Source organism: Oratosquilla oratoria, chromosome 29 (assembly GCF_046742065.1).
Source record: "Oratosquilla oratoria isolate Oo_2021 chromosome 29, ASM4674206v1, whole genome shotgun sequence".
Classification (NCBI taxonomy): domain Eukaryota; kingdom Metazoa; phylum Arthropoda; class Malacostraca; order Stomatopoda; family Squillidae; genus Oratosquilla; species Oratosquilla oratoria.
The window spans coordinates 20,086,600-20,098,433 of record NC_134805.1 but is presented as its reverse complement, the minus strand read 5'-3'; the positions used below and the strand labels follow the sequence as shown (position 1 = coordinate 20,098,433).

The 11,834-nt window shown below is 39.2% G+C and overlaps 1 protein-coding gene across 15 annotated transcripts in view; it reads left to right on the top strand.

Moving 5' to 3' along the window:
• The first annotated feature begins 215 nt into the window (after nucleotides 1-215).
• The window catches only part of LOC143040636 (uncharacterized), a 120,235-nt gene continuing 108,616 nt past the window's right edge, over nucleotides 216-11,834 (top strand). For 6 of the 15 annotated variants that reach the window (XR_012967736.1, XR_012967733.1, XR_012967732.1 and 3 more), the window contains exons 1-2: nucleotides 221-947; nucleotides 11,680-11,706. Coding sequence is in view for 10 of the 15 variants with exons in the window: in XM_076211831.1 (XP_076067946.1) it covers nucleotides 294-947; nucleotides 11,680-11,706 (681 nt within the window). In the remaining 5 variants the exon portion in view is untranslated. Of the gene's footprint in view, nucleotides 948-11,679; nucleotides 11,707-11,834 lie in introns of all 15 variants that reach the window. The other 9 variants (XR_012967735.1, XM_076211837.1, XM_076211839.1 and 6 more) reach the window with 4 other exon arrangements.

The window sequence follows — 11,834 nt, the reverse complement described above, 5'->3', positions numbered from 1 at the left end:
TATGAAACACATAGAGAGTAAAAATAGGAAATACGAGAGAATAGACATTCACTATTTACAAAATTCTTATTATTATTAAATAAGATTATAATGTAAAAAAATAGTATATATTTTATGTAATGTAATAATTGTATAAAAACATCTATAATATGCGTAAATTATGACCCAAGCTAGAAAATTTTGCTACTGTTGCCGATCATCTAGCGCAGACGCTTCATTTAGAACACGGCCGACGTAGATCCGCCATACTGGACGCGTTTGTAGGTCTTGCGTATTTGGCGCTTCTGAAAAACATGGAAACCGCCAAGCCCCAAAGTAACGCACAGTCAAATGTGAAGAAAGAACCAGTAACACCAGCTAAAGGAAACGAAAATGGAGAAACTGGATTCACTGGAGGCCGTGGTGGAGGAGCAAATAGCCGTGGTGGTTCAAGAGGAGGCCGGGGTGGAAGCAACACCGACAGAGGCGGCTTAGGTGGAGGTCGCGGTGGGGCAAACGCCGAACGAGGAGGACTTACAGGTGGGAGAAGTGGACGAAATTATGGTGTTGGAATAAACAGTGGTAAAGATGAAGCATCATTTGGGAATAACTTTGGTTCTCTTGGTGGTGGGTTTCAAGGTGGTCGCGGCGGCGGTTCCGGCGGTGGACGAGGAGGAGGAAATGCCGGCAACACGGGGGCTGGAGGCACTGGTTCTGGAACTGGAACAGAAGCTTCACCAACCCCAGGAAGTGATCGTGGTGGTTATGGTGGAAGAGGTAGCGGCGAAAGAGGAGCTGGCGGCCGAGGAGGTGCTGGAGGCCGTGGAAGCTATGGTGGAAGAGGGGGAGAACGTGGTGGCTTCGGCGGACGCGGCGGCGGCGGCGGAGGCGGCGGCTCCGAGCGTGGTCGGGGCGGCCGTGGCCGGGGATACGGCCGAGGAGGCTACGGAGATCGTGACAAGTACCCAGTAAGTATTAATTACCTGTTCTTACCCTAAGGCATGTTTGGATATTCAGTTGTAGGGGGGAGGTGGTGTTAGGTCTTTGGTGATAGTGGGGGGGGGGATTTGCTCGGAATTCATTATTTAGATTTAATCTCCAAGCGGCTGTCAAAAATGACGTAGAACGAACCAATAATGATTGTGACACATGCTAGTACTAGTTATGTTCAGGGTATTGACATGTGGTAGGTAGCATGAATATTTTGGCCGTTTCAATAAATGCGCACAGTGAGCAACCATGAAAGGGGTCTAGGTATTATGGTTGAGGTTCGTCTTCTTGCTCTATTTTTTTCATTTGCAATCAAATCAAGTAAATGTACTGCTATAGCATTTGTATAATTCTTGGGCTGCATACTGTACCAGCAATTCGTCATACTAGAGTATCGCAAACACTACTTTTCTTTAGTATTTGATGACCCGTCATCCAGGGGGGTCAAAGAAAAGATGTAGGGGTGGTGGATAGGAGTGTAGCATGTGGGGGTGCCTTTGACTTTGGCTACCTCCCTTGGAAGGTGGAAAAAACCGGTGGTGTTTATATGTATTTGACAGGTACGTTTGCTATTCCGTGGTTATAGGCCAGGGGAATTTGAAGTTTTGGTTCACAAGTTTACATATTTTGCATCTATACGAGGACAAATCCGGCAACTTCTTGGTAATGTTTCATGTGGAAATCAAGGGATGGTGAAAAAAACCAAACGTAAAAAAAAAAAAACATTCCCACTACAAGTCAATGAAGCGCCATTATTGTTGCAAATATCGCACAAGTTTTTCAAAGTTGTTTTTCTCCTTATTCTACTTTAATTCAACTTAGCCTAAAAATGTGCAGGAATGGATGGTCTTGCACTTTATGATGGTACAGACTTTGGTGTGTGTGTGGCAGGCATTATTGGTAAATTTTTAGGAGTGCACACCAATGCGATAGCAGTAGAAAAATACAAATTTTATAGATATCAATGTAATGATATTCTTGGCGTTTATTAATAGAAAAGGTTGGTAGAAAGCTATAAACGAATGCATAGCCACTTTGGTTGCTTGAGACGCCATCTTTGTTGAAAAGGCGGCAGTTGAAATTGAAGTATGATAAATTAATCTGTTCTAACCTAACCTGCAGTTAGTAATGTGGTACATGTAATTCTAGAGGCCATCAGGGTCATTGTTGTCTCCAAATCTATCAAAACAAAGATGGCGTCTAAAGTTGAAGTGACTTCATTTGTTTCTATAGATTTTAGCAATGTATTCTGATTGATTTCCTCCAGGAAAAATTATATTGATATTTAATTTTCTAATGCTATATTGCATAGGTGTGCATTTCTAAAATTTGTTCATCCCTTCATATTATTTTGAGGGAAAAGCATTACTAAAAGTTGTTGGAGCAGTTCTAATTTAGATGCAAAAATTGCCAAATTGCTGTTGGTGCAAGTGTCAAAATGGTGTGGAGCAAAAGGTTGTGATATGAATAAATATTGATGAGATAAACACCGTATGAGGACGGAGCCTTTATTTGTACAACGTTTTGCTTATTACAGCTGTAATAAGCGAAATGGCGTACAAATAAAGGTTCCGTCCTCATACAGTGTTTATCTCGTCAATCTTGTCGGCAATCTGCCACTTTTAAGGATGAATAAATATAGGTACAAAAATGTACAATATGTCTTACGAGTGGTAGAGATGAATCCACTTAAATACCAAGCTTGGTTATAAAGGAACTATTGGACAACACAAGTCGTGTTTGATTCTGAAATTTTACTGCTCCCCTTTGTTGGTCCCACATTGAATGGTGCAGAGTGGAGTGTCTGATGCTATTTGAGAAATTAGTTTGATGATGCAGCAACTGCATCAGAATGAGTATATAAATTACAATTTAAAGGTTCTGTTAAAAACCCGACTTGCACATTATCCAATAGCTCTTAACTAGATATAATCCTTATGGAACCATTGCATATCTTTCTAATACAAAAAAAAATTGAAAGATGTGTTTGGGTGATACTGGAATAGTTATTTCTACCAAAATTCACTAGTTTCTACATGAACATGGTGATGGAATAAAGTGAACTGGTTAGAGGTGCGGCAGCCATACTCTTAATTTTCATGGCTTGGGCTATGGCATCCTGCACCTGATCGAATCAAATTCTACTTGTGGAGCTCTGCCCGCCAGAATTTGAAAAGTGGCTGGAGCTGATGAACTGCTCCAGCTAAATTTTGAAGTTGCAAAATACAGTTCAAACCTATGAACATTATTGTAAGCTGTATGATAGGTTGGATCAGGCTTGGTTAGGTTAGGAAAATAGCTGTGAGTACAGCACAGTAGATGAAATGATGTATTTGCAATTGATTGACGATGAATTCGGCAGTGACATAAGCGGTGACATTGCATTTGCACGTGTTCAGTGTGCTGTTTTACTCCTAGCCATGAGAATCAGGAATATGGCTGCTGTACCTAAATCCTTCGCATAAAGACTATAACAAATTACTTAAAGATAACAAAAAACTTAGACAATAACAAATTACCTTTGAATCTTAAGATGGCCGAAAATGTTGAAATATTCAAGAAAAGACAGAAGACATACTTGTTTACCGAGTGTTATGATCGGGATGATATGACTATGAAGCAAGAATATAAGTGTTAGTTTGTATGAGGGCGGCTGTAATGAGTGCTGTGTAAGCGGCGGAATACGGCCGAGAAACTCCAACTACGTAAGAACGTAAAGAACTATGAACATGTGCATTGTGTACCCCTATGTATACACAGCATACATTGATTTAGGTAGGTCAAACACCACCAGAGGCGCCACCGTCGATGACGAGCACAATAGCGCGTCATTTTATGCGCACGCCATTCAAACGGCCAAATTTATATACCGCGGGAAAGTTAATTAATAAAAATGTTGTGTGAGTGTATTTACTACGATCGTAGTAAATTTCAAACATTCACATCATCAGTTACATGTCGGTCAATAAAAACATAAGATAAACATGGCGGCCTGCATTCAGCAGTAAATCGAAAATTGGCATATGTTTCAACGTAAAAGATGAGCTAACATATTTACGATTGTGGCAACTGATCATAATAAAGAAAAACTACTAGTATCGCGGATTATTCTAATACCAAAATAAAGGCAGCATGTTACGGTAGAGCTGAGAAATCGGAGGTATTAATTAGTTTTTTTATTTATCGGTTCGGATTATCGGATAACAACATCAACATCAACCCACCATCTTATCAAACTTCACTCTATTAAGTTTCTTACTATTATGTTATTAGCGTAATAGACTTATAGTTGAATTATTTGAACTATTTTCTTTAAAATGTGTGATTTTCATGTAATTTGATCAAAGAGAAGTTACGTTTTTATCCTCCGTAATATTACGGACCACAGCTACGATACGTCCTGCCCGCTATCTATGATCATTGGTGGTATGGATCAAACTACACTATTAAGTTTGTTACTATTGTGTTATTAGTGTAATAGCTTGCATATAGTTGAATTATTCAAACTATTTTCTTTAAAATGTGTGATGTTCATGTAATTTGAAGGTATTCGTAGCTGTGGTGGGTAATTTTGCAGAGGATAAAAACGTAATTCTATGATCAAGTTACATGGAAATCACACATCTTAAAGAAAATATGTCAAATAATGCAACCATATGCTAAATTTTTATATAAAATTGTGCCTGTCAGCAAAAACCGTCATTGTTTACGTTCGATCGGCGATTCGTCAGACCGCACGTTTCGGCCCGATTTCCAGGGACAAAATAGGCCCGATTTAATTCCATTCAAAATGCAATATCCGAGAACAAGGACAACTAGATGGATAATTCAAATTGCATTATACTCATAGCGACTTTTTGCATCCCATGAGAACTACTTCAGCTCAAATATCAGGAATTCCATTTTCATGTTGACCTAGCTAATTGATTGGAATATTTGGTAGAAATTTAAAGTTGGTACAGGTTACACCTATGACTCGTTGAGTTGGTTCAAGATCTGGGTAATGAAGTGCTGGCTCATAATACCTTAGTATTTTCTGTATGAATATGTCAAATCTAAGTATAGTTGTGGCCATGGCTTGTTGGTCAGTTTGTCCCATTACTTGGCCTACTAGGTCTATAGTGGTCATGTCCGGCAACCCTGATATAATCCCTGTTCTTAACACAGCAGGACTAGCTACAGTGGTGGTGGGGGAGGGGGGTGAAGGTAATTTTTGAGACCTTAGTCACAATCCATATAGGTAACGTAGACCCATTAGTCAGCACTTGTACAGAGTTGCCTCTGCAGTATCCTTAATACAAGGGCAGCTTTACTTGGGATGCACTGCTCCCTCCATGTGGTCCCATGCTCGTCCCTCACACCTTTCCTTTTATGACTTTTCATGTAGTCCCACATACACACCCAATCCATTCTAGTGGCAGTTGAAATATACACACACCAGTGTCTCGTGTAATAGGTGAAGATCAACAAAATTCTTTGACAAGTGCCGATATTTTTCTTAGAAATGCTATTTGAGAGAAACCCTTTTTTATCAATTTATTTCTTTATTATTATTTATTTTATTTATGTAATTTGAATTATTTTTTATTTTATTTTTTTTTTTTTTGTTACTACACAACCTCAGATCCCCTTGTGCCCAGTATATGTATGTATATAAATATACACATACAGGAGACAGGACTCTTCTCCCTTGTGGTTTTCTTCATGTTATTTTGTTGGCTTTTTGCTAATTGATTTCTTGTTTTCTGGTTTGAAATTTCTGGGTGGTTGGATGAGAGGGGAGGGTTGTCATGCTATTTGCAAGGACGTTTCTACTGAAAGCATGGGTTGGATGCATCTTGCAACATGATTGGTCTGTTCTTTAACTTGGTGTTTCATTCATTTGCCTTGGGGTTCTAAATACTTGCAATATAGGTTTGCAACTGAAAGACTGGCAATTATCTAAATATACCAAAACATTTGCCAATCTATTTAGAAAAAAAATACTACCAACATTGATATTAATTTGCAGTACATATTATGGATTGTACTCAGGATAAGAGCTAGCCGATATTATAGGTAAGAATTGTAGTTAGGTAGGTCAAACACCACCAGAGGCGCCACCGTCGATGACGAGCACAATAGCGCGTCATTTTATGCGCACGCCATTCAAACGGCCAAATTTATATACCGCGGGAAAGTTAATTAATAAAAATGTTGTGTGAGTGTATTTACTACGATCGTAGTAAATTTCAAACATTCACATCATCAGTTACATGTCGGTCAATAAAAACATAAGATAAACATGGCGGCCTGCATTCAGCAGTAAATCGAAAATTGGCATATGTTTCAACGTAAAAGATGAGCTAACATATTTACGGTTGTGGCAACTGACCATAATAAAGAAAAACTACTAGTATCGCGGATTATTCTAATACCAAAATAAAGGCAGCGTGTTACGGTAGAGCTGAGAAATCGGAGGTATTAATTAGTTTTTTTTCTATCGGGTCGGATTATCGGATAACAACATCAACATCAACCCGCCATCTTATCAAACTTCACTCTATTAAGTTTCTTACTATTATGTTATTAGCGTAATAGACTTATAGTTGAATTATTTGAACTATTTTCTTTAAAATGTGTGATTTTCATGTAATTTGATCAAAGAGAAGTTACGTTTTTATCCTCCGTAATATTACGGACCACAGCTACGATTCGTCCTGCCCGCTATCTATGATCACTGGTGGTATGGATCAAACTACACTATTAAGTTTGTTACTATTGTGTTATTAGTGTAATAGCTTGCATATAGTTGAATTATTCAAACTATTTTCTTTAAAATGTGTGATTTTCATGTAATTTGAAGGTATTCGTAGCTGTGGTGGGTAATTTTGCAGAGGATAAAAACGTAATTCTATGATCAAGTTACATGGAAATCACACATCTTAAAGAAATATGTCAAATAATGCAACCATATGCTAAATTTTTATATAAAATTGTGCCTGTCAGCAAAAACCGTCATTGTTTACGTTCGATCGGCGATTCGTCAGACCGCACGTTTCGGCCCGATTTCCGGGGAGAAAATAGGCCCGATTTAATTCCATTCAAAATGCAATATCTCGAGAACAAGGGCAGCTAGATGGATAATTCAAATTGCATTATACTCATAGCGACTTTTTGCATCCCATGAGAACTACTTCAGCTCAAATATCATGAATTCCATTTTCATGTTGACCTAGCTATTGTAGTCGAAACCCAACTTGTTAATGTAAGGATTTCTCTCCCTCCCTCTCTCCCTTGCATATGGAGTTCCATATAATGAAGATAAGACTTAGCTGATGATAAGGTGCAAATTGCTGCTGTAAGACTAGCAAATATCTAAGAATACTGTATAGTTGAGCTTTATAGAAGAAAGGGGAACAAACAAGTAGTTGGAAAGGCATGTCTTGTAGGGGTGTTCAGAGGTGTATGACCAAAATTAAGGAGGAATGCAGGGTTAGGAAAGATGTAGCACTATGGTCAGGTTTTTGTGGTGGATTTTATTTAAATTGTATATTTGTGTGCCCCATATAGTGCTGTTGGCACAGTAGCCCCTTCATACAATCTCCTTATAGCATGCATTCCTAAATGTCTGTTTCTCATAACACTTTATTCACCCCAAAGCATTTACTTCACAAAATCTACAATCTTCTTCGACCTCCATTCCTGCCACATGAGACCTCAAATACCTAAAGCTAACTTCCTCCAGCTCATCTTTTTATGACTCGAATTGCTGCTATTCTCTCCTGTTGTACATTTACCTTTCTCTCATGTACCCTCCCAAACTGTCACTAAATCCGTTAATCCTGCTGATCCTGCCATAAGTGCAGTGGCATCAGCAAATAAAAACTGGCTCTCTCACACACACACTTGTCTGATTTTCTTTAACCATCTCCCGTCCCCTACCCATTACCCTTGCATTTACTTCCCTAAGAGAGGAAGAGTTTGTTAGATGAAATGTCGTTTAATAAGGTTGGGTAGAAATGAGGTGAGGAGATTGGGGGTGGGAAAGGAGATGGGAAGTAAGGTTGATGTAAGAGTATGGCGATATATGGACAAATGAAAAGTGAGAGAAGAATAGTAAAAGGTATATGGAGTGAACACGAGTGACAAAAGGGTGAGATGGATGGGGTGAAAGGGGCATTGAGCAAGAGGGTGGGTGTCTGTAGAGGAAAGGAGGGAGAAGGCAGAAGATGGGTATGGAGAATGGCTGTGTATGGATGATACTGTGATAAATGTCTTGTAATATAGGGGTTGTAAGGTTGGATAGAAATGAGGTGGGGAGATTGGGGATGGGGGGTAAGGTTGATGTAAAAGTATTGGGATATATGGACAAAAAAAAGTGGGTGAAGAATAGTAAAAAAAAAAAATGTGGATGGAGTGAACTTAGATGGATAGATGGGGTGAAAGGGACATTGACCATGAGGGGGTGGGGGGTGTCTGTTGAGAAGAGGAGAATGCAGAAGATAGGGGTGTGAAGAATGGCTGTGTATGGGAGTGGGTGGGTGTGAATGATCTTACGACACAGCCCGAAGGGATTTGTCTGAGGGGAATAGCTAAATGAAGCTGCCTTGCTGTGGATTAGCTGTCTTCCTGTATTGCATTTGACCCGGGGCAGTGGGCAAGATACAGGGGTGACCAGTCATCCATGAGGAGCCAAGGTGAGAGGGAGGGGAGGGTGGTGGATGAAGATAAAATGGGCAAGTTGAGTGACTTTTGAATTCAGCTACCTCCCTGGTAAGGAGGGGAAGTGTCCTTGATGTATGTATATATATATTTTTTTATGTACTTTAACACTCACATTATTACTAATGTATTGGAGTTGGTAAAGATGTTGACCACCTACAAGTCAAATTCTTGCTCGCAACATTGGCTGTCGTATGAAGTCCATGATACTACTCGCATTGTAAAATTTAAAGTCACTGCTGTATTGCTTGTTCTTTTTTACTTTGAGTAAATAAACACAATGTGTGATCAAACCAGTTTGTTGATCTGGGGGTACCTCATGCACAACTACCAAAAATGTATAATCAAGACACTGGCATCCTGTACCCACTTACGCCTCATGCCTATGTGGTCATCATTGTACTGAAGTGGTTAAGGGCTTGTTAGGGTTGGGAATGGATAGATTTGGAGTGAAGGTGGAGCCGTGCCAGTGTTGTTCAATTATGTGGATGGGGTAGCACAATAGGGAAATACAAGCGTGGTTTGAAGGAGGTTGGAGAGGGTGAGTGAGTGTAGGGAAGTGGGAGGTTAGCTGATATTTGCTTGTGACTTGATTAGAGAATGGTCTCGGACAATTTAGTGATGAGTTTGTGAAGATGTGTGATAAGAAGTTTTAGGGAATTGAGGAAGGTGATGAACCTCTTCAATGAGAGAAATTCTAGTGGGTGGCATCAGCTGCCTGGTCTATGATGATGATGTATCACAATACTCGCATTATAAGATATAAAGTTACAGCTGTATTACTTGTTCTTTCACTCAATAACTACAGAAAATATGATCAGGCCAGTTCACAGAATAATGGTCATCAGCTACAACTACAAAATAATTGAGACAATAACACCAGCATCCTTGTATACCCACCTGTGCCTCATGATGCTTACTTAGGCATCATCCTATGGAAGGGGTTATGGGTGCGAGTGAGTTGGAGGCTAGAGGAAGTGTATATTTTCAAGAATTTATGGTCATGTGGGGAATAGAGGAGTAGGGGTGGAGTTAATCGAGGGTGAAGTGTCGACAAATAGGAACCTGGTGATGGATGCAATAAGGAAAACCATATGAAGGTATATGTGCCTATGACACTGTATAGGACTTTAAATGTAGGAGGCAGAAAATATTTTAGGTATGGTGTGGCGATAAGGATTGATATGAGAGGTAGTTAGGAGAGAGGTGGCTGAAAAGGAGACCAAAAATAAGTTTACTTAGCTGTATACAACTTTATCAGGTTGATGTTTTTCAACAAAGTTGAATTTTGTCCCCAATTTTCATTTTTGGGTTGGTTGAGTGCAGAGGCAAAAAAGAATTATGTTCAGCACTATAGAACAAAGATCGAATGAATATTCTTAATCCCGTGTTTTGCATCCGAGGCAGTTACTGTTGTTATTGTTGGTACTGTTAGATGGTAGCCAATGCCAATGGAGTTCTTACTTACTGTGGCAGGAATTTGGAGAAGTCTCTTTACACAACCATTTGTATAAGGGGATTCCCCCCCCCCCCCCCACAATCATAATAATCGCCCCATGAAGAACAAAGGTAATAAGGGGTTTTAGGCACATATAGGAATTTTACCATTTTAGTTGGTTTCTGTTGCAAACATTAAGAATTGGTGCATGTGTTTCAGTACATGGGGGCCCATCAAACATTGGCTATAATGAATTGATCAATTTTTTAGCTACATACTACATAACATTAATTTGTACAGTTGGGGGCATAAATGTGCTTCTTTCCAAAGTAAGTGATGTTAATTGGAATTCCTAAACATGTTAGGACAATTAACTCTTGAATCGGTAAAGGTTCCGTCTATATTTTGTTTCATTATAGTTAATGCTGGAAGCATAAAAGCACTTATTAATCTGCTGTGTAAGAGAGTCCAGTGACTTAATGTATATGCATTCTGCGATGTGGGGGAGGGGGGGGGCATTAGCCTCTTCAATAAGTCAAATATTCACATTAGATTGCCTAATGTACAGTGATACATTACAAGTTACTATTGTTGTACGCTTTCTTTCACCCTAAATAAATATAATCGAACCTGTTCACAGAATATGGGGGGTCACTCGCCTACAACAAAATAAACATAATTGGGAAACTGATGCCAGCATTCTTGTTCATCCCACTTGCAGCTCATGACACATACATAGGGGGTCGTCATTTTTTACTTTAATGTGAATTAGTAAAGTATTAACTATGCTTTCAGTTGTATTATTTTGGAGACTCTTGGGTTATCTCGGGACTTCTGTGACGGCTAAAGTCTGTTAACATAATTTGTGAAGACCAGCTTTGGTTGTATGGGCATGGAAAGATGTGTTGCAAAAACTGGCTAGTAGGTTATTGGCAATTTTTCAGGTGCTTTTATGGGTATATGGAAATAGTGGGATCGTTGGATGTTTTGGGTAATTGCAATTGTAGACCAAACAGGTGAATGTCTGTAAAAAGGTTTAGAGAGGTGCATTATATTCTAAAGGCTTTGGAGGTGGTATGTTAATGGACTATAAGAGTTTTCTGTGCTGTAGTATGTTATTATGTGGGGTAATTTTTTAGGGTCAAGGAATATATGGAATTATTTGATATACAGTTGCAAACATACTTTAGAGACTTTTTCTTTTAATATTACTTCCCTTGTCCAACTCTGAATTTATCCACCCACCCACCCATCACCATCCTCTGTCTCATGACACATACTTGTTACTTGCGGCAAAGGTCGAGGGGATGGCGGTTCGAATCCTGCCACCGGCGAAGTTGAAACAAGGGCATTGTTCATTAAATTCCACGCTACAAAGACCTTTGAGGGGCACAGTCCCAGCCCTCCGATATGAGGGAGTTTGTAACGTTAAACCATTCATCATCTTCATCTTTTCTGTCCACTTCCTCTCCCCCAATCACTCCTAATTTTGAATATTGATTGAATAGTTTTAGTAATTTTCACCTTATTTTGTTTTCATATACTCAAAAGTATATTCTCTCTTGCAGGGAGGTTATGGTGGCATGAGGGAGATGGTAAGTTTAGTTTATTTTCATTTGTAGGCATTTTCAATTTAAAGTGAGAATGATGAAGTTGAAAAGAAGTGCTTGGAAGGCTTAGTTATCGACTTGATACAAGTTTAATTTGAGACCAGGAGAGTTTC